Source organism: Dipteris shenzhenensis, chromosome 22, assembly GCF_047967505.1.
Source record: "Dipteris shenzhenensis isolate YYH24624 ecotype China chromosome 22, Dip_SZ_1.0, whole genome shotgun sequence".
In the NCBI taxonomy this organism is placed as follows: Eukaryota; Viridiplantae; Streptophyta; class Polypodiopsida; order Gleicheniales; family Dipteridaceae; genus Dipteris; species Dipteris shenzhenensis.
The window spans coordinates 41,660,977-41,684,871 of record NC_141617.1 but is presented as its reverse complement, the minus strand read 5'-3'; the positions used below and the strand labels follow the sequence as shown (position 1 = coordinate 41,684,871).

Sequence of the window (23,895 nt, the reverse complement as noted above, 5' to 3'; positions counted from 1 at the left end):
TTTAGCTAGTGTTTAGATTACCTCGGTTTGTGGTTTGCAAGAACGCTTTCTATATATGTCCTTCCCATTTGATAATAGAGTGGATTTCCCTTTAAGATCATTGAAATTGTATCTGTAAGTCACCACTTTTTAACAATCCCAATGTATTGATTAAATGAGGTGAGGTGACTTTCTTTGGAATATGGGAATGAACAGGAGGTTTCCATTTTAAATTTATTGATTTGCATGCATGATGAGAGTGGGTTGCCATCATTGAGTGAATAACAAACAAACCAAAGCTCCTCATTTGTTAATATTTCATAGATTACCTTAGTTTGTAGTTTGAGAGAATTCTTTTCTTATTTATCCTTTTTGTTTGATGATGCGAGTGGATTCCCCTTTGAGATTGCCTTTTTAAAAGTTCAAGTCAAAGAAGTGAGGGGATGTTCTTTTGGACATGGGAACATTCTGCAAAAATGCCCAAAATACCCATGTTTTGGGAACCTTGGATGCTGATAATTTTAGGCACATGTGGTTCGAAAAAAGAAGCAAAAAAACATTAATTCTTTTGCAAAATGCTTGTCGTTTGTTTGAGATATGAGTGATCCCTATAAAAACTTCCCAAAAATGATCTTGTATGGGCCCGAATTTTGCTATTCACGAGTGGTCCTTGAAAATTTATTTAAAAATAACCTGCATTTGGTGCTATGTTTGGGTGATCTTATTCATCTTCAAAGGAGCAACTTTAGTAAATTCAAAGGTTACATTTTTAAGTGCAAGCAATGCAATAAAAACTCCAAGAATTTGGCCAGATTCTTATTATTCACCTATTGGTTAATTCAGATATGAGAAATCCCAAGAAATCATTGGGACTTATGACTATTCTTTAAGTCCTCTTGCACACTTGTTTAGGGTTTCAGATGCACTTGTTTTAACCTCACTTGTTTTGGGTTCACCTTTTCCTGGGCCACTTGTTTTGGGCTTCATGTTTTTACTTTTGGTTTCAATTGCTCCATCAAGGTTTGTATTCTAGGTCCACTTGTTTTGGATTTGGGTTTTGATTTGACTTGTTCTAGGTACTTTTGTTTTGAGCTCACTCGTTATGGTTTTTTTTCCAAGTTCACTTGTTTTGGCTTGTTTTGTTTTTGTTTTTGGGTTTACTTGTTTTGAACTAATTTGTTCCTATTTGTTTTGATTTTGGGTTTGCTTGTTTTGAATTCACCTGTTCTAGGTTTTGGGTATCTCCTTCCAAATTTGTTTGCAATTTAGGTCACGTTCTAGGTTCGATTGTCTTGCGTATTGAGATTTGATTCTGGATTCACTTGCTCCAAGTTCAATGGTTTTTTGTTTTAGCTTTCAGTTCTTGTTTTGCTTGCTTTGACTTTTGGGATCTAGGTTGACTTGTTCTAGGCTTCAAGTTCACTTCTTCCACATGTTTTCCTTTTGAGTTCCAACTTTGAGGGTTACTTCTTCTAGGTACGAATATCGGGTGGTTTCACTTCCTATGAGCTCTAGGGTGTGACTCACTCTGAGTTTTAGGTTTCACTTCTTTTGAGTATTGGGTTCTAGCTCACTTGCTCTAAGTTTTGGCTTTAGATTCTAGGTTGACTTGTTCCAAGTTTTAGGTTCACTTGTTTTGGGTTTCAACTTCACTTCTTTTGGGTACTGGTGTCAAAACTTGCATCAAACACTATGACTCATTTTGATCAAACATGCATTCGGGTTGCCCACGCTCTCCATGAAAGGAACATATCTATGGCCAGATGGCCTAATGAAAGCGATTGCTCATCTTAGGATGGCTTTGCCATGCTTAGAAACCCTCGTGAAGTTTGCTTGTTTGCATGGAAGATAGAACAATTGACAAAAGCTGAGTCACACACAAGTACGTGATACATACATTGCTAATGGGCATTGATTGAATTCAGAGAAGAAAAGCACTTCATTAATTGCTCATTCATATGTGATATGCAATACAAATGGCACTACTATACTCGACACACCATTCCTTTGCCTTCTCCCTATGCCACTGCCCACAATTTCCCACTCGTTCCCTTAGTGGTGTAGTGCAAAATTGATTGAATTCAGAGAAGAAAAGCACCTCATTAATTGCTCATTCATATGTGATATGCAATACAAATAGCACTACTATACTCGACACACCATTCCTTTGCCTTCTCCCTATGCCACTGCCCACAATTTCTCATTCGTTCCCTTAGTGGTGTAGTGCAAAATAAGGAAAGCTTGTAGTTATCCTCATACCTTTGGCTTCTTTGAGGATAACTCAACCAACACTATTTGCAATTCACGCTCTCTCCAAAAAGTTTCATCTCCCCTCCAAACACCTCCTTTACTTACACATAGACAATGAATGAAAACATGGAGTGTGACCTTCAATCTAACCCTAATTGACAAAAAAAGTTTAGACCTTGTTAATTGCTTTGTTCTCATGAAGATGCCACCTAGTTTTGGTTGAAAAGATTTAGAGTCTACCTCTTAACTTCTTGAAATGTATAGGAAAGATAGATACATGTAGAAGGTGCAAGGTGTGTGAGCTAATAAGCTTCCTCACTAGGTTCAGGAAGCCAACTCCAAGAATTAGAAGATGGCTAAGAGCAAAGTTATGCAACTAGGGTGAATGGAGGACACCAAACACTTGTTCTGAAAATCAACTCTAAGAAGAAGTAAATGGCCAAAAGCAAAGTTATGCAATTCATGGAGGACACCAAACACTTGTTCTTGAGATGAGAAGTGGGGTCCCTCTTGGAAACAAACAACCCCTACTTTTGGGGATTTAATAGAAGCATGATTGTAGTGTAGGTTTTAGAGTCAAGGAACTTGGAAGAGAAGTAGACAAGAGTATGCAACCTATTCCTCTATATGAGATAGATTGTGCCAGATATTGGTGGATGGCCACGACTCCATTGTTGACTTTCTCTTATGGCTTGGTCATATGAATGCCATAGGCACATACATTGCGCAAGCCATGGAGATTGGAAAACAACTTCTTCATACCTTTCATAAAACACACCCACAACTAGCTATAAGCATACACACTATTTCCACACCACAACCACTTTTGCTATTATTATAGTGCTACTTTTGGTCCATAGGTTGTATTTGACCACTAGTGGACCACGTCGTGATCGTCATCATCTCTTGTTTGTATCAATAAGTGTACATTGTTTACACTAGAAGGAGAACCATGAACCATGAAAATGTTGAAGATTCAAAGGATCTAACTAAACATGCCATATACACATGCACATGAAAACAAAATCTATCCACTAATGATATGATCATGACAACATATATCCACTAAAGACAAGATCATGCACTAGCAAAAATAAAATATGTGCACCATAAACTCATGAATTTTGATTGGGACAATAGATATTATCATTTGATAATGAATGCATGACCAAAATGTTTGTGTATCATGAGATATGGTGCTTTATTATATAACGTCCACAAATACATATAATAATCAATTATTCTACCTATATGCTTCAAGTGGTTGATCACCAATGATAACATGTAGTGGTAACTCTGCTTGCTCATATCATTCTAAGGGGGGGCATTCGGTCAATATGGGTAGTGAATAAACAATCGCACACCTTGTAATGTTGGAATAGACAAAGGGGTGAAGGAGAGCTAGAAAAATAGCTACTCCCCATATTAGAGCCCATGAGAGTGACAAGCATTCCATCAATAATTGAGTTGTATGAGCATGCACCTAATGCAAGAGCAATGAATAATGAAAAAAGGTTTTCTTTGAATCAGATTTCTTATTGGGTTGATCTTGTACTATTATTCTTAAAGTAAGGTTAGTTGAATTGGAGTACAATATTGAGTAGTTCAATGTTCAAGGCATTCTTTGGATGATGTCTCTTCAACGTATCATAAGTGTTTTTGGATAATAGACATTCCTTTTACGACGATCTATGTCTACCTCACGTATCACTATGGAAAGGTTGACAATTTTTCATTGTGTTAAGAATTACTTATCAGCTATGATTCACCTTTACATTGTGGGATAAGAGACATTGCAAATCACATTTCCTCTTGTGTGGCATTTAATCATCATAAAATATATTTTGCCTTACTTTAGGCTAACAAAGTGGAATCCACAATATTAAGATAATCTAACTTATCATTAGGGGCATAGTATACTATGATCTCATTTTCAAGACCCTCATATAATTTATGGCTTGTGATAAAACAAGCCCGAGGGCATACGTGGAGAACTAGAAGTTAAAAAACAATTACATGCTTAATGGATGACTAAGTGTATTAATATTATGAAAGGATACAACACTTTAGCAAACATGTCTCACTACATTATTTGCATAGAGATAAAAAAGGGTGGGATTGGCCTCAATGCAATACCTACATGGATCTAAAATTTATCGCCCATAATCTGTTTTTTATATATGTGTGCATTGAGAAAGTGAATAACATGTATGTTGAGTCATGCACCATACTTACATGTTCTAATTTTGGTTTACCCATAGGTACATGGGAAGTTCCAATGTTGGTAATTTAGTAAGGAATGAACATCACAAAAGGGATGATATTATGATAACATGAATGTATCGGGGAAAAAATCCCGTGTGCTAGTTTGAGATAAGCTAGCCAATGCAATGCAATATAGAAGAGATAATGATAACAAAGGCATTGCATCTACACACACTATACACTGTGTTATAAGTGATGGAAAGTGAATGCACGTTAGGCACATGTGCTACAACCCTCTACACACACTATACACCGTGCTATAAGTGATGGAAAGATGAATGCACTTTAGGCACATGTGCTACAACACTCCTCCTCATGAATTGTGGGCTGATTGAAACTAAGAAGTCGTGTAGAATGAAAGGCACAACTCATGAGTAAAGTATGTGTACTAGAAATTGGAATTTACCGTTATACACTGTCGATTCTCTCCCTTTCTACGTCTCCAACATCCTTACTTTTTTTTATTGAAAAGCTTATTCTCCATTCTTTCTTTGTAAAAATATTTATATAGTCATTCTCCATCTTCCTCGACCCCTTCTTTCATTTATGGTAGATGAAAAAAGTACTTTGGGATATTCTTTGTCATTTTGGGATCTAGCTTTTAACCTTCAATTCTTAATTCCTTGTCCTTTCAACTTACGCATTCTAAGGTTCTTATTTATTGATGTTTCCACCTTTGAAGTGTATGCCAAAGAATGCTCTACCATGCACTTTTTGTTGACGTTTCCACATTCACAATGTATTTATGTTATACTAGGCATGGGAAAGCTGTCTTTGATGGTTCAATTTAAAGAGAACCCTCATATCATCTTGTTGAAGATACAATTAAAAATTGAGTAGCTCATCCTATCTTAGCATACAAATAGATATGAAAGGGATTGAGCATTAGTGAATGGAAGTGTGACGAGGGTATGGTAAGGGATGAGGATTTTCTGCTAGAAAGATACTCATATAGGTCGAAGTTGATTAAGTTGTCAACACTAAACACTGAAAGAACTCCCTTGTATATCAAAAGGCTTCCCTTAAAACACATGGAAGGAAGTGATTGGATAAGTGAGCTGACAAAGATTTGAAAAAAGGGTAAGACTCTACATTGAGGTTCTTCTTTGAAATTGGCTACTATGCCATGATTGAAAATGTAATAAGAGGTGACGATGGTACATAGCAGGTCACTCATGCACTTTTAAAGTCCCAATGAAGATTTGGTTAAAATTTGAACGAGCAGGGGTGGTTGGTAGAAAAGGGTGAGAGTACTAGTTATGGGGCGGGTTAGCACGAATGCATGCAGTCGGCCTAGAGAGGGTGAGCAGTGTACGTGTGAGATAAGCTAGGTAATTGTGATAGAGCAAAGGATGGCTAGAGTTATGTTGGACCTCTGGTGAATGCAGTTGGGCCAGTGCATGCGGTGGGAGTGCGGTGCGGAGCACGAGACGACAAAGGAGCGTGTCGGGGGGGAACACAAAAGGCAATCGACTAGGACAAAGGAAAAAGAAAGGGGGGAAAAAAAAAAGGGAGAGGGGGGAGGGGATATTCAGGGGGATCCGACGTGGAGGGGTGACGTGGAGTTTCGGAAAAAGGAGAAAATGGGGGAAAAAAGAAAAAAGAGAGGTACTAAGGATATCCGAGCCTTTCTTCTTCCATTCTCAAACAAAAAGCTTGCAATCGCCATAGCCATAGCCACACCCTCAATCCCTCCATCCCCTCCATTCTTCCTGCCATTTTTCCTCCTCCCCTCCCCCCATCGCGCCCCCCCCTCCACCGCCTCCCTCCCTTCCCCCTCTTTCCAACGACCTCTCTCACTCCCGATTCTCTCCAGCACAGCTCCAGCTCTCTGCGGATCCTTTCCCAACCCTCCTTTCTCGCCTTCTTGAACCGTCCCCTCCCTCATCCTCTCCCCTTTCCGTAGCTTCGGAACGCTCCCCCTGCAGCCACTTATCCCCTCCTCGCAGCTTCGGATTGTCTCTCTTCCAGGGCATTGCTTCCATGTTCGGTCCATTTTTGTGGAGATTTTGATCGCACGGATTCAGCTTGCATGCCAGCGAGTATATGCGCGCCCGAGCAATGTGGATTAGCAATAGCTGTGGCTGCCGTTTCTGCTCCTATCGTCCTATTCCTCCCGATCTTTGAAGTCCGTTTGCAACGCTCGGGCCTCTGTCTTGCGGCATGGCATGCACAAATTTGTTTCCAGGTGAGTATGAGTATTTTGACTCATTTATCTCAGTAGTCGTTTTATCTCCAAATTTTGAAGTATGAAATGAACCTTCGTTCCCGTTCTGGATAGAATAGCCTGATGATGTTAGATTCCCTTAACGCTTTGAGTTATTCGATTCTGCACGATCGTCGCTTTGATAGAAAGTATCGCACTATGGCTGTTTGTTTGAATTATGGTGAAGACATTGCTTCGGTTCAAACTTTCAAGATCTTATTCCCATGGCTGTTTGTAGCTCGATCATCTCTCATATTGAGTTTTATGTACCTTGGAACCGTCAATTGACCCTGAATTTATTCTAAATTGATCCAGAGTGTACCTTTTTGTCCTGTGCGGGAAAGGCACCTCGAGTCCTTAGCGGCTGTCACGCAAGCACGACTGAACCCCAATGTCTTTTGGATGATCAAAGGTGGAAGAGAGGTTCTGGCTCTTTTCGTTCCTGGGTATGTAACACTTGGCAGTTGAGTTTGCTGTTATTTCACTAGATATACAATACGAGTTATAGGAGATCTTATGAGGGGTACCAAATCACGTACACCTCTAACCTGGGGATCAATTGATGATATCTTACTGGTTATCACGAAAGGGTTTGGGCTCTTACATGGGCTATATTGCATTTGGTCATGTTTCCTTTCGTGTTTTAAATGCTATGTGTGAACTGAGAGCGAATGTCTCTATGCGGGAACTGAGAGCGAATGTCTCCTCAAAGTCAATGCCATGTTGCTGGGCATAGTCTTTCACAACAAGGTGGGCTTTCTAGCGGTCAACACTGATATCAGCTTTCCACTTAATTTGTAGTGTCTATGGCACGCTTGCCTATTGACAAGTCACACAACTCCCATGTGCCATTTGAATGAATGGAATCAAGTTCATCTTTCATTGCATCCATCCATCCTTATGACAGAGAAGTTCCTCATTGTAGGCACTAGCAATCAAAGTGACATGAAGGAAATTGGCATCCATTTGTTTTTGACCAGCTCTAGTGCGGGCAGCCTAGGGCTCAGCTTGCTTGTTGGCTTGTAGAGTATCCAAGAGCCACCTGAACTCATTTTTGCTGTCTGATAATAGCCCGTTCCTTTGTAACTACATGTTCAATAGCATGATCATCATGTGGTTGCAAATCAGGCTGAACAATGGGCAACAGGAGGTGGCTGTGAGCTGCTAGAAGCATTTGGAGTCGGACCCTGTAGAGTGTCTGTAACCCAAACTAGATAATATTTGCAATTCACTTCGGCACCGTGGGACAGTCGCAATCAACGCGGGACTCTTCTGAAGCAAATTGCGGTACCCGGGGCAAGGATACCTGGTGTTGGAAATCTCGTACACTTCTCGAGATACGTATTGGAGCTGTGGAAACTGCATCGCCAATAAGATAGAGTGCTGGGAGAGAAGGATAAGGAGCAAAACACAGCACTAGGGCCCAGAAATAAGGGCTAGACCCCCCGAAGGTCTTTATTGCAATAGAATAATCTTTGTACAACTGGCTCTTGAAAGAGCATAGAAATGAGTACAATTTTGAATGAATTCGGGAGGCTAGAGGACTTTCTTTTATAGACGAGGCCTAGCAAAAAGCTAGGGGCTTGCTTTCTAAAAGCTACTTTTACAAAAAGCCAAGCTTTTAGTCTTTTTCCTTCTAAATCTAGTGCTCTGGAGCTTTTGGGTGCCTATTTAGTCTGTGGACCCTCTTTTAAAGAGCCCCCCCCCCCCCCCCCCCCCCCCCCTTTGTTCTTGTTTGAGTCTTGTGGGACCTGCTTTTTATGCTTTTCTCCTCAATCTTGGGTCTTTTTTGCACTCTCTTGGGTCCTCACATTGCACAAAAAAATTCCAACACTTTAACCCATTAGAGGTTAGCGAAATGCATGCATTCCTAGTTCTTGGACTATTTCTAGTCCCTTGTGGGTGTCCCCACAGCTCTCTTTTTACCAATGCAAGGCAAAAGTAAAAAAAACTTATTCTTGGTTAACCAACTTCACCATTCTTTGACCGAAGTCAATTCTAATCAAGTTTACCCTTTATTTTCTTAGGAGAAGTCCCAAATGGTGACATCCCCTCTGCTTCTAAACAAATTGTCCTCAACTGAAAAGCTTCTTGATACAACTGTAGAACTTAAGGACACTCTGAGAAGAATTCCTCATCTACCCGATTGGCATCAAGTGTCGAATAATTCTTAAACTTGACAAGGTATCTACGAATAACCTTGCCTTTGGGTCCTTTCTTCTCTGTATGATATTCTGGTTGGAGGATCTCCTCCATCTCTTCCACGTTAAGTGGCTCTTCTTGAACTTGTTTCTGTGGGTTTTGGTCTTTGATACTTCTTTAGAAGACTCACATGAAAAGCGTTGTGAATCTTCCAAGTCTTGGGCAGGTCTAGTCGAAAAGCAACTTCATTTATGGCCTTACTAACTCTGAATGGTCCATAATACCTGTGAGACAACTTTGGGTGTACTTTCTCTTTTCCTTTCATCTTTTCGGGTCGTGCTTTTTCAAACTTTAGTAAGACCTAGTCTTGTTCTTGGAGATTCATCTCCCTCCGGTGCTTGTTTGTTGCCTTCTTTTGCTTTTGTTGAGATCTTTCAATTGCTGTCCATACTTGAGAGAAAGTTGTGTCTTAAGTCTCCGAAATATTGGTCGGCTGCAAATATCTCATCCTTTGTTCTGAGGATAGGTGGTAGAATCACCTTTCCATAATTAACTTCGAATGGGGCTTTTCCTGTGGAGCTATGAACAGTGTTATTGTATGCAAATTCCATGAGAGGAAGATATTTTTCCCATTCGACCTTCTGCTCGGATGTATATCACTTGAGAAGATCCTATACTGTGGAATTGGCATTCTCACCTTGTCCGTCAGACTAAGGATGAAAAGTCCAGGTTCGTCCCCATATTATCAAATAATGCTCTCCAGAATAAACTAGTCATCTTGGGGTCTCGATCACTAACAATCGACTTAGGCATCCCATGGGCTTGAAGATTTGTGCCAAAAACAGTCTAGCCATGTGGTTTGCCATTATAATTTTTCTTACTGGAATGAAATGGGCCTGCTTGTTGAACCTGTCAATGATGGTCCATATCCCATCATTCCCGTATCTGGATCTAGGAAGATCAAAGATGAAATCCATGGCGATGCTTTCCCATGTCCCCTGTGGTCTGGGCAGCGGCGTGAGGAGTCCTGGGGTCTTGTGCCTATCATACTTTACCTTTTGCCTCGTAAGACATTCAGTTACAAACTTGTGAATGTCTTTCCACATCCCTAGCCAAAAGAAATCTCTCTCAATGGCCTGTGTAGTAGACAGAATACACATTTTTCTTGGTCAAGTCATGTAAGGGGGCTGCTATATCAGGAAAGTGTCGGATGAAATGTCTGTAATAGGAACAAAGCCCAAGAAAGCTGCGTACTTTATGTATCGAGGTGAGCTTTGGCCATTCTTGTATAGCTTTAATCTTGGTTGGATCCATCCGAATCCCTTCCTTGGAAATAATGTGTCCAAGATAATGAATCTCGTCAAGAAGTAGCATTCTTAAAGACTTTCAATACTTGAACATGGCTCACCATAGGATTACAACTCCTTTTGACTTTGGCTGTAATATTGACGTCATGTCCACGATGCCGAAGTGTCACCATCTTCTCTCGATAATCATAGATTGGCTGAGCTTGATAATGCCATGCCTGTCTGAAAATGACACCCACATCAGTCAATGGACCTCCGAGAGATCCAAATGATCCAAGTACCCCTATAAATGAACTCTCAGTTTGCTCCCAATCGGAAACAAGTGAAGAACTTGAAATTGTCATGACAAGAGAAATCACTAATCCGTGATTAGTATACATTAAAACATTATTATATATTATACGCCAATGGTGTAACATGTATTTGTATTTATGATGGACATCGACCGATTTGTTGGATCATCTGAGTAGATAGGACTAGTCGAGTTGGAGCCGTTGCTTGAGACGGCATCGAATTTCGACATGTGTCACTTATTCTATTAATAATAATGTGAGCCCACATGTCTAGGTCCTAGGGGCAATAGGAAGGGAAGGGTGCATTAAGGTGCATTGAATGGTAGATTCATGGGTCATAGGCTAAGGGTAGGTGTAAATGGGAAGATGGAACTTGAGTGATCTCAAGGGACATTAATGAAAGGGTATCACCCTTTCATTGTGAATCTCACGTAGCATTCTTCATTCATCTGGCATTCATCCGCCGTCTCTCACACACCTTGCACATAGGTCGAAATAGAAACAAGTACTTTCACGAGGGCGCTCTTCCTCATTGGAGGGCCAATTGGCATTCAAATTCTGCATGCATTGCACACATTTGGAGTCTCGAAAAGTCTGGTTCTTCACATTTGGTATTAGAGCAGTGACGATCCATGACCGGGGTAGCAAGAGCGCACACGGGACAGAGGGCGGGAGCGCATGAGAAGATTGCGTGGAAGAGAGCCGCGGAAGGAAGGCTGCACGGAAGGCACAAGAAGAGAGAGTAGCGCAAAGGTTGCGCGCGAGCGGAGGGGCAGGCAAAAGGAAGGGCGCGGGATACCGAACGGCAGTTTGCAGGTTCTTGCGCGCAACAACCCCTTGGTTGGCGTGTGTGCAAACTGAAGTCCGATGCGACAGCCCAGAAGAGGTTTGCCCACAGAAGGTTGCCAGCAAGGGTGCGTGTTTTGGAGGAAAATATTTATGATTCATGCAAATCTTGGGATTTGGAGGTCCTGAGGCAAGGGATTTCTCTGAATTTTCTGGTCTTTGGACGGAGAACGGAGTGTCCTAACGGGGTGACCTCCCCCCATTGCAAATAGACCCTTAAAACCCTTAAATCGTGAGGAAAAGAGACCCCCCCCGTTCTCCCCAACAGAAAGTTGGAGCGGAACAAGATTTTACAGGGTGATCCACCCACCAAGTACCCCCTATAACGATATCTACAGCTCCAATCCACTAGTTTACAGCAGAAATAGAAGAAGAAAAGCCTAAAAGAGAAGGAAGAAGAAGTGGTTTTTCGACACAAGCGAAGCGGGAGTCGGATAAGTACCACCAACTCTATAATACTTGACTTTTGCTGTAAAATAAACCCCTTTTCTGAAATTACAGCAAGTCATTTTCTCTCTTGTATTACTAAAAGGAAAGAATGGAAGGAGAAGGGATATTTAATAATGAACTTGTCCTTTTTCCTCCACTACCAGAAGGAGATAGGGAGAGAATACGATCACCTCCTCCTGAAGAGGATAATGTAGATGAGAGTTACACACATATTGAGTATGATAACCCACGTATAGAATTACCTTCATCTCTCCTTCAAGAATCTCTTGATAGGGAGTTTTCTTTCAGAAATAAAGGGAGAAACGAGTTCATCCAAGAGCAAGGATCCCGTACACATGGATTATAATCCAAGTGCAAGAGGGAGAGAGGAGTTTCCCGTTGATAAGCTGGTTTCTCAGCTTAGCCATATGATTGAATAGTCCATTATGAGAAAATTAGGGACTAAGAGAGTGCTGAATTTTGGGGATGAAGATTTAAGTACCCCCTCAAAGAGAGCTAAATTCCAACCCCGAGAGAGAATAGAATTCCCAAAGTATGATGGAGCAAGAGAGGCGGATAAAATTCTCAATTGGATTCGCCATTTTGAGCTATATTTTGAGTAATTCGATAATGAGAGTAACGCTGAATTTACAGCTAGGTTCTGGAAACTCTCTTTAGAGTTACCTGAGAAGAGTGAGGATGATAAAAGGAAGAAGTATTTAGCAGCACTAACCCCGAAAGTGAGGTATGAGGTTGAAATGTTCAACTCATCGACCTTGAAAGACCTGACTAAATTGGCTGAGATTGCTGAGAGGAAATTGAATTCTCGTAAACGCTTCAACAAAGAAAAGGAGAAAGCTATTGTACAAAATGTTAACAGCCAATTACGTCTTTAATGGATACCATTTCCTTCCATGACTGATGATGAGAAGAAAATCTAATTAAGGATGGTAAATGTTTCGGATGTAAGAACCATAAGCTAGGGCATCCATGGCATAAATGTCCTACTGTGTTAGCCAAAATTGCCAAAACCAATTCTGTAAAAGGAAAAGGCAAGGCATCCAAGCAGGAGGGTGAGGCTTCTACCTCCTCATCCCAAGACTCTACGGTGAACATAGAACCAAGAGTAAATGCTATCCTATCCATTCAGCGAACACTGGTGTATGGACGTGTGAACTGAATAGAGAGTAGGCATATTCATTGTAGAGTATGGATAGAGAATAAATAATTTTCTCCTCCATGTAGAGCGTCTTATAAGATGAACATGGTTGAAATAGAAGAGTTGAAAAAAAAAGAGATCGATGATCTATAGTTTTTATAGATTAAGAAGCTCTTTATCGCAATATCATCTATAGCCAAGGTCCATCTAGTTCAATAACACATTTGGGGTGAGAGAACATCTTTTGAATACTGACCAGTTTGTTCATAATATGTTTCAGCTTATTGAGCAGGTTATTACAAAGAGATTTCAGCAGCTTGGTATTCAGAAGAGAGTTCTGAGTATGAAGAGATATTGAAGAGGCATTGCAGTGGTACTTCTGCTTTTTGAATATTCAGCATCAAGAGGAACCGGAACTTGAAGATGAGATTTAAGTCCTGACTCAGAAGAGATCGTGTACTACTAGGAGAAGACTATTTGTAGATTATGAAGAGGAGATGCAAATGCATTAAGTAAAAGAGAAAAACGTACGTAAGAGAAAGAGACAAGAGAGGATCCAGAAGAGCCATTCAAGTAGGAGAGAGTGTCATGACAAGAGAAATCACTAATCCGTGATTAGTAGACATTAAACATTATTATATATTATACACCAATGGTGTAGCATGTATTTGTATTTATGATGGACACTGACTGATTTGTTATGGCGGTGGATCATCTAAGTAGATAGGACTAGTCGAGCTGGAGCCGCTGCTTCATACGGCATCGAATTTCGATATGTCACTTATTCTATTAATAAAAATGTGCACACACGTGTCTAGGTCCTAGGGGCAATAGGAAGGGAAGGGTGCATTAAGGTGCATTGAATGGTAGATGCATGGGTCATAGGCTAAGGGTAGGTGTAAATGGGAAGATGGAACTTGAGTGATCTCAAGGGACATTAATGAAAGGGTATCGACCTTTCATTGTGAATCTCACGTAGCATTCTTCATTCACCTAGCATTCATCTGCCTTCTCTCACACACCTTGCATGTAGGTCGAAATAGAAACAAGTACTCTCACGAGGGCGCTCTTCCCCATTGAGGGCCAATTGGCATTCGAATTCTGCATGCATTGCACACATTTGCATTCTCGAAAAGTTAAGTTCTTCACAGAAATCTTTTGGAGCACTCCTTTCAAGATCTGCATCAGGTACTATACTGAGTGATGAAGCTAATTCGGGGGAAATAATGTTGTGAGTGGAACCTGCATAAAAAAGAAAGAGGGCTCGTTTGCCACCAATGTTATGCCAAGCCTTTAGACGATTGTGGGGTGGATTATTTCCTTCACATCCTCATTTACTTGTGCTCTCCCTTTTTTAGCCTCTTGTTTTGTTGGGCTGTTCCTTTAATTTTCGGGATGGACAATCCAAATATTTATGAGCACCATCACATTGGATGCATAAACGCTCTTTCCTATATTCTTGCACTCTCCTTGTCAATCTGTTTGCGTGGAGTAGCTGAATTCCTTTGCTGTCTGTATTTGTTACCTCTTCTAGAGTTAGGATTTTGTTTATTACTTGGAAAGAATCTTGGTGTATTCGGCTAAAACCTCTCTCTCTCTCTCTCTCTCTCTCTCTCTCTCTCTCTCTCTCTTCATGTGCCAAATCTACCTTCACCATTCCTCTTTCCTCAATTCCATTTGCCAAAGTAATTATTTTCTTCAAATTTGTAACATCAAAACAAGTGATCTCTTGTTGCATGACCTTTGACAACCCACGTAGATACTTTCGGGACTGTTCTTGCTGAGTTACAAAGTGAAATGTTCGCACTTTCCGCAAAGTAGTCCACAAGCTATTTGTGTAATCCCTCATTGACTCTTCTATCCTTTGTTTGAAATTACCCCATTCCATGGACATATCTCTTTCAAAATCAGGAGAGAAAAAGTGCTCTTTTTATCTGAGTTTTGAATCCATCCCAAGTGTTTAAAACCATACCTTGCAACGTGAGTGCTTAATGCCATAAGGCTGCTGAACCTTCAAGTAGAACAGTGGTGAAATTCAGTTTCGCCCTTTCAGTGGACTCCACTCATGCAAAGTACATGTGTAGGCTTTGCAACCATTCACCTAGAGTTTTTGGATTAGGATCCCCATTACAATTCATCGTATGAACATGCTTCTATCCTAATTAGTTTCAGTCCACTTGTCTTGAACGCCTGGGTTGATCATCAAATTCCCTTGAAGTATCCGTATCCTTGGATGGCATCAATCTATAGTTCCTCCCATGAAGCTTTTCTTTCTTATGTACAATGGTACCTCTCTTTTCCCATTTCTCTTGATCATAATCCATGTGCTCTTCATGTTCATCAAAATCCATATCATCATTCTCCCTCTTTTCCTGTAAAATATGCTCAATTCCTGTGAAACTTTCCAGTTTTTGTTTTCGGAGGGCTTTCCCTTCTTTTGCTCTTTTCCTTCGAGCTGAGTTTTGTTCTTGGCAGCCTGTCTTGGATTTCCTCTATTATTTGACGTTCCCAATGTTTTTGAGAGCATTGAACCCATCGTGGAAAACTTCTGGTTTGGATCAGCTACAATATCAACCTTGAAGGACTCAAAAATCTCACACACCTTCATTTTCTTGCTCTGAGACTGGCACCTCATCATCACTACTGCTTCCCCATGGGCAATTGCTCTTCAACATCCGATCCAACCAACCAGCTTCATCTTGTCCAAGCACTGGACTGATCTCTTCTCCTTCGTGGGCATGGACCTTTTAGAGGTAAGAGATGGCCTCTTTGAACCCTTGGCACTGCGATTGCGAGTATTCACCGTGGCTACAAGGAAACAAGGACTTTAACACTCCCTTCTTCGCACTAACACAACAGAGTTAATCCTATGATGACTTAGGGCTACAGTTTCAAGTTTAATCAAATATATCAACAGAAGAAACTTGATCTCTGATACCTGCAGAGCCGTGCTTATGTGAAAGCGTGTTTTCGAGGATGTATTTAATTAGAACAAGAACTTTATGACCAAGAACTGCAAGTTAATAACTCCACACATCATTCATCACACACAGTCTTAAAAATGCAAATAATTATAAGAAAACACACAAAAAGTGAGTGAGGATCAGCCCTTGCGAGAGCTCACGCAATTGGCACATTTTTTTTTCCGGATAATGCTGAATTTCAATATGATAGTATTCCAGAATTTAGGATTGAACCTCTAGACTCTTAGGAGAACATAAATCTAAAAATCACTCCTTTATGAAATATAGGAGGGAGTTATAGTGCTAGTGTCTATAGAATAACAACAAATGATGTATGTGTAGCCAAACTTGATGATATCCTTGGAATCTCTGTCAGATGCCAAAAATTGAGCCAAAAGAGCAGGCTGAAATCGACGTCCTCATGCTTTCTTCATCCTCCTATCACGTAGTCATTGTTACAATCAACTCCCACGCATGGTTGACACGTATGATCACGCTCGATGCGTACTGTTTGATATTAGTGCTGTATTAAACGAACTAAAAAATCTTAGGTGTACGTCCGATGGTACGTTCGATACCCCAAAAAAAAGACAGAGATTTTAGAGTTTGGGAGTAGGTACTTGTACAAGCTTTAAAACTTGTACAAAAATGTTATATAGGTGCTTGATGGAGATAAAGAGGGAGAGAGATGGAAATGCTTGATGCAGCTTGAGCCTTGTCACTTGTTGGAGATGGAGAGGGGAGAGTCAAGACTCACAGTCGAGAGGTAGATGCTTAGTGTGAGATCATAGTGAGGATAGAGGGGGTTTATATGGAACCTTGCCATCTGGGAGGCCCAAAATCAGTTTGGCAGAACCACCACCAAAAACAAAACGAGCCATCTAAAACAAACGAACGCCAAACCCCCAAAAAAATAAAAAGTAAAAATAAAAATTCGAACATAACGTACGGATCGAACGGTACGGTACGGGACAATATGGAACGTACGGGATGTTCCGTACGTCGAACAAGGGCAACCATGTTCCCATGTAGAGTTAGGAACTCAAACCCTCCTGCTTCATGGAAAGCATCTTGGCTAAATATACTCAACTTATTAATCTCACAAGACTGATAGAATAGCCCAAGAGCTCACACTGTGTGTGTGTGTGGGGTGTGGAATCACAAACTTCTTAAACTTATGTGCATAGGATAGATGTGCAGACTCATCAATAGACAATAAACCAGCCAGATACAGAAAAGGCTGTTATTGAGTGTGCACACACCATTAGATGGTCTGGTATGGATCTTGAGCCTAGACTCTTACCTTCTACATGCCAGATCACGGATGATGTGTCCTTGGGAACTAGTTTTGGTGGGGTATGGGACGCTAGAGCTATAGGCATGGGTGATCTCTGGCCCACATGCTTGGGGGTCGCTGGGAGGTGAGTTGGCTGCTGATTTCCATTGTTTTTTGCTGATTGTGTTTGGACTGTGTTGTGGGATAGATCCTAGAGGAGATGCTAAAGAACCAGTCCCTATCTGGTCCCTAATTGGGTCTTCCAGGCAAGCCTTCTAGTAGACCATAGGCGGCCCTTAAGTGGGCAGTCATGCGGCAGTCCCCCAATGAATGTGGGCTGCATCAATGCATCAATCCCCAAAATAAATCCAAGAAGGACATCAAGGTGTCAAGCCGTGTTGCACTCATTCAGCGGCTTCAGGGTGACGCACTGACCCTTACTCCTGATACATCATTCATATATGCGTCCCTTTTTGTTTTTTTGGGGTCAGGCAAATAAATTTGACGTTTGCAACTGTGTGGAATTTGTGAGAAGTGCAGCGGAAATGAACGGGAGTGAAGAGAGAGAGCGCCAACCTCAGACACACCAAACAAGAAAGGAGAGAGATGAGAGAAACTGCAAGTGATCTCAGGCCAAGAGCCCACCAACTGCTTGGGGAAAACCTCTGTTATAGATGCTCAACACTGCTCCACAATGACATGACAAACAAGGAGTGAGGGGGGGCCTATATGTAGCCCCTCACACTTGTTGCCTTTCAATGGCTTGCTTGTGGATAGGGAGAACGAGGGCTCAGTGAGCTTTTAATAGAGGTAGAGGGGCGGTCTGATCCCTCCTTCCTTGCTGGCTGATTCTCAGTATGGACTGGCAGAGCAGCATGTGACTTACCTATATAACTGGCTGACCTGCTCGATGGCTGAGTAGTACATGGCCTATAGAAGGTGCATTCATCCCGTTTTTTGGTCCTGTCCAGCCCATATTTGAATATGTTATGCTGCCTACATGGCAATCCATGCAGACCCTAGATCTGCTCCCACCCTTCTCAGATCTGCCCACGTGGCACCTCTTCCTTGTGCCCACATGGCTGCCTCATGAAGTCCAATCATGTTGCAGGTGTTCTGGATTTTCCCTCCTCATATAGGGCCTCATAGTTGGGGCAGTGACCCTTCTGACTCAACAGGGCAGATACTTGGTGAAAGGAAGAGCACACATCTGCACAGATTTCAGCAGTAGGGAGCTGTGAAAGAGAAAGCCGGAGCAAAGAGTGGGTAGGACAGGATAGAAACTCAAGGATGTGACAGAGTGTACTCTGCAACTTTGGAACGGGAAGGATGAGGTGGCCAAATCGTGGAGTAGGAAGATGTGGAGAATTTAAGTGGAGGAGGGATTTTCTTGAGCATGATCTTTGTGGGCTCTCAGACACAATGAGAGCAAGTGTGAGTGCACTTTCATGACCACAATACAGAGGCGCTCCATAGAAAGTAATCTAATGCTCTTATGGCCATGCCTCAAGTGCAAAAAGTCTCCATAAGGATCGACTTAAAAGATTGAATATTCTTCTTACCAAACATCATCAGAGGCAAGAAGAACTGTATGTAGGCAACACAATAATAGCCTCAGAGCAAAATAACATATTGAAATCTTTTGATGTTTGTAATTGCGTGCTCCCTCTTTGGGAACTCATTCTTGTAATATAAACAAACATAGATTTCACTTGAAAAAAAAAGCGAGTGCACTTTCATGGCTGGAATTTTTCTGTGATGTGGCCATACGGCCCACCCATTTTGTAATGAATCCAGATATAAACTCTTGCGATAAAGCCATGGACTCTGACCTGGCTAGGAATTTAATACTCTACTTCCTGGTGCACATATCAGGTGATCTTAGCTACCTGATGTTTTGTCTGAGGCTGCAGTCTTATATATGTATATATATGTATCTCGGTCCTTGTATCTCAGGTCCACTCTGGAGTTGGCTTCACAATCTTAAGCTGAGTCTAATGAGCCTATGCTTATGTTTCACTGCAAATGGTTGCTGGGATGTAGCCTTGTTTACCAGTCTCTCAACGCATGATTGAGATCCATGAACGTCTACCAAACTACAGCATACAATTAAATGAAATGAAATGCAAGTACAAATGAAATAGATAAAGAGAAAAACAACTTATCAAAGAGAAACTCCTGACTACTTTTGGCCTTGCTTTAGCCATGTTTTAATTGTAAAAGAATTGACTTCTTTAGCATTTGCACAAATGGAGTTCTAGAGTTTATTGGGTCAGCAGATCCATGGATGCTAAATTAGGCTACTTCAGAGTCCAGAGTCTTCTTGATGAACAGTATTTATCGCTTGACACTGCAAAACCTACAATTTCAGTATATCTTCTTTTGGATTTATGCATTTATGCACTTTTTGGCCATCAGCGAGATGGCTTGTTTTTTTGCTGCACGTTTATGACATGATTTGTATGTTGCAGACTGGCTGGAGCTTGAAAACATTTGATGATATACTTAGAGGACAGGTAGTCATTTCCCGTGGCTCAACAATGCGTAAAAAACAGAAGCAGAAATTAGAAGCACCGAGGTGCGATTTTAATGAGGAGGTGCCCAGATCGTTGTCAGGAATAGTCACTGAAGCAACTTTGTGGGAGGTATTTGATGATATTTTTATCACTGATCTTAACGACATCATTTTCATAAAGAGAGGCTTTGGATGATGTGCAAGTCTGGCTGCAACATGTGGAATATTAAGCTTCGACTGAATGCTAGCATTTTAAACATCTTTGGTAAAAATATGTTTGCTAGCTTTGGTCATCGCCTTTGGCCCTCCGTGCTTGTTGGAAAAATGATGAGTATACTAAATGGATACTCTTTGTCTAGTTTTTTACCGTCACTTTTTTTTTTTCATACTAGTTTGGGAAGGTAAGCAAGAATGGAAGATAATATATGTGTGCTTATGCTGGGCTGGAAAGACGGGTGCGTATGTTTCCTGAAAGGTCATGAACTTCAGAGGGTGTTTAATATTTGGCACTGCTGGTTTTCTCACTATACAAACTTGACTTATCTCAGCAATCAAGCTTGCTTGCTGCATTGGTTTGTCTCTTTTTTCTAACACGAAAAAGGAACTTCTATTAATGCTTGACAAAACCCCCTGAAAAGGGCCAACGTGTTTCCTGAGCTCCTAGCATACTGCCTAGAGAGTCTCTGGAACAGGGGGTAACAACCACAATTGTGGACTATACAACCAACAGATGCCTCTCTCCGTGAGAACATAGAAGGAGCCTGCAGGCCATGCCTTGCACAAACGTCGGCAGTCGCTCTAGACCCTGGAGTCTCACGCTCCCATCTAGCTCATAGAATATAGATGATATCCTGCTAGATGGCGAATAAAGTGGCCACCGGAGTAGTCTGTTGGTCTCCCATCACCCTGCCACAGCGGGTGACCTAGATATCCCAAGCAATGACATGCTATCCTTTGCCAATGGTGTAGGGCATACCCGTCTTGGAGGAAAGGCAGTGAGGGATCGTCTCCCTCACTCAGTCTGTACAGCAGTGGCATCTGCCGCCACCCTCATTTGCTCCAAACAGGGGCCAATGGGTAAGCCCCCATGTGCTACCATCCAAAAGAGATAAGAAATCTTTCGTGGTCGCAGGTTGGACCAATGGCATGACCAAAACCGGGGAATGATCTCTCTCGGGACCTCCTGCTCGACCGAATGTTGCTCCCTCGAGGGAGTCCATGCTACTGTCTCCAACTGCAAGCGGCAATTGATAGGGGTCGTGTAAGGAAAGAAAGCCACCTCCTCTGCCTTGTTAGAGTGCTCTACTCGAGCTGGATCCCATTGAATGTCTCAAGAGGACGCCCTCCCATAACCAGAGGTGCCAGTGTGCTCCCTGCCTATCCGAGACAGCCATATTCGGGTCAATGGTCTAGTTCTTGCCCAACCGGCCCACAATCCTAATCCTCTGCCACGTAAGCCCGTCCAAAGCCGCCTCGTCCCACTGATCACTCTGTCTCTGCTAACAAAAGGCCTCCCTCCCCTACTCTGGAATTTGCACTGGAAGCTGATGACGTCAGTGGGGATGTCATAGTAGCTAGTCCCTGCTATGTGTGATGGAGTTTATGGTTTTCAACCTTACGAGTGACTATCATGAGATTGAAATGGCACTATGCTGTGTTTTTAAAGGATGAGTTTGGGCATGTTCCTGGACTCATCTAGGTATATCTCCATTGGAAGCGGCATAGAGTCTGCTCGAGGAATTGTACCTTGAGGGGCAATCCTGTCCGCGAAAATTGCCCCAACCAAAAGTGTTGAGTCCAGGTGCTTGAGGAACTATACCTTGAGAGGCACTCCCGTCTGCGAAAACTGCCCCGACCAACAGTGCATAGTCTAGGTTTTACTCAGCCCCTCCCACTAGGAGTCCGGAATCGTTGCATCTATCTCTGCTGCCTTGGCCCCCGCTCCTTTGACGTGCGGAAGTGCTTGATCTCTATCCTCCTCCTCCATAAGAAGCTGCCTGCAAGTCCCAAAGAAGTGCGCAGGGCCACTATCCCATTGTGCCCCAACTGATATGCGTCCGCTGCCCGAGCATGCACCCCTCTGGATCTCGAACCTACGGGTGCCATAGAAACGGCTGCCCATCAAACTACTCCTTGCAATTGGGGTCGGCTCTGACAAGACCAAGCGACAAGCGCTTCCAAACTCTAGACATGCTTCTCATCAGGGCAGCCCTTCCTTGTAAGAGGCGTAGGCAAGAAAATCCATTTGAAAGACGATTGCCAGTGACAACCTGAACGGGGGGTGTTTTTGAGTAGCCAACGTTGCATCAAGAGCTGTGAGCCTGGAGTGAGACATGGCACTATTAGCTTGCCCAGGAGGGCTGTACTATTCATTACTTGATTTGTGGAAATGTGAAAGATGCCTATAGGCCAAGCCTTGCAAAAATTATCATTTCTTGGTTGTCTTCTTGGAATTCACTATAATTTGCTCCCAAATGGCACGCAAGGTGTAGATGATATCAAGTTAAAGATTGATGAGGAGAGTAGTCGAACGACCTTGCTGTGTGTCCATCATGAGGCTACAATGTACAATCCAAATGTTCCAATCGGCGATGCTGGTCAATATCTCTAGACATTGCTCTCCGATGGGATAGCAAATGTAGCCTTTTGCTCTAACTAGCTCTCATGGCTTCCCTATGCTGAAGACCACGTGCAGGCCACTAATACCGCTCAATGATCCTACGCTTCTATACTCGGTTGTAATTTTCAACTTATGAATTGTATGCATGCGTGCATGTATGTACACACACTTTTGTGTGATATATACACACACGTGTGTGTGTGTGTACACACATACATTTATGCATGCATGCTATGTATGTACACACACACACACACACACACACACACACACACGTGTGTGTACACATATACATACATTCATATACACACACACACACACACACACACACACACACACATATATGTCTATATATATGCATGTGTGTGTATGTATGTGTTCATTTGTGTGTGTGTAGTGTGTGTGGTGTGTGTGTGTTGAGAGTGTGAGAGAGAGATCCCGTGCTAGCCCTTGTGCTCCCATGTTGCAGTTGCTTGTTTCTCCCTTAGTTTGATGCCTGTTTTGTGTCCGTACATTCTGTCAAAAAATTCGTTTTTTTTTTTTTCATATTGTCAAAAATCCGTATGATTTTGTCTGTACAGCTAGGAAAAATCCGTACAGTTTTGTTCGTACAGTCGGGGAAATCCATACAGTTTTGTTGCCAGAATTTTTTTCGTACTGTCAAAAATCCGTACGATTTTGTCCGTACAGCCAAGAAAAATCCGTACAATTTTGTACCTGCTGTGCTTTCCTTCTTGTAAAGCATTGCTGCTTCCAAGCCTTTTCCTTAACTCGAATGGCAGATTATTTCTATGAGAAAACCTTTCACAAAGACAAGTCGGTTTCTAATAAGAAACAAAAACAAGTGATGGATTTAGATGATTCCCTTCATGACTTTGCTGAGGCTCAGCTTGTTTATGAGGTTATGCATGAAGGGTTTGAAGACACCCGCAAAGGTTGGAAAGATCCACTTCCCACCACTGGCATTATGGTGGAAGTGGATGATATATTTGATCCAGTTAAGGAGTATGCAAAGCATGCCATTATAATTTTCTTCCCAGGATGGATGCCTGCTGTAGTAGATGTTGGGAATTGGTTGACTCGAACCCTGGGTGGTTCTTATGTCAAAAAAGTTCATTATGCAGCGAGGGGCTTTTTTGAGATCATCATGGCTGAATAGCAGCACCGTCAGGTTTTGATGGAGCACTCTCCTCTCTTCTATGGCCAGCAGATGGTCCATGTCCTGCCCTGGTTTCCCACCCGGGATTATCAGGCATTGATTCGGCATCGTTGCCCTGTTTGGGTAGAAGTTGTGGATTTTCCTCAATGCTCGTCTTCTCTTCTACCTAAAATTGCAGCTTCCCTCAGTAAGGTGGTATGTCCACCGCGACCCAATGGAAATTCGAATTGCTTCTGCATTTTGTGGGATACGCAGCGAGGGGCTTTTTTGAGATCATCATGGCTGATGAGGAGCACCGTTAGGTTTTGCTGGAGCACTCTCCTCTCTTCTATGGCCAGCAGATGGTCCATGTCCTACCCTGGTTTCCCACCCGGGATTATCAGGCATTGATTCGGCATCGTTGCCCTGTTTGGGTAGAAGTTGTGGATTTTCCTCAATGCTCGTCTTCTCTTCTACCTAAAATTGCAGCTTCTCTTGGTAAGGTGG

The 23,895-nt window shown here is 42.1% G+C and overlaps 1 protein-coding gene across 3 annotated transcripts in view; it reads left to right on the top strand.

Annotated features, from left to right (window-relative positions):
• The first annotated feature begins 6,539 nt into the window (after positions 1–6,539).
• The window catches only part of RSH1 (RELA/SPOT homolog 1), a 53,338-nt gene continuing 35,982 nt past the window's right edge, over positions 6,540–23,895 (top strand). For all 3 annotated transcript variants that reach the window (XM_087393156.1, XM_087393155.1, XM_087393154.1), the window contains exons 1-3: positions 6,540–6,682; positions 7,016–7,146; positions 19,587–19,760. In XM_087393156.1, coding sequence (XP_087249282.1) covers positions 6,658–6,682; positions 7,016–7,146; positions 19,587–19,760 — 330 coding nt within the window. In that variant the 5' untranslated portion in view covers positions 6,540–6,657. The remainder of the gene's footprint in view (positions 6,683–7,015; positions 7,147–19,586; positions 19,761–23,895) is intronic.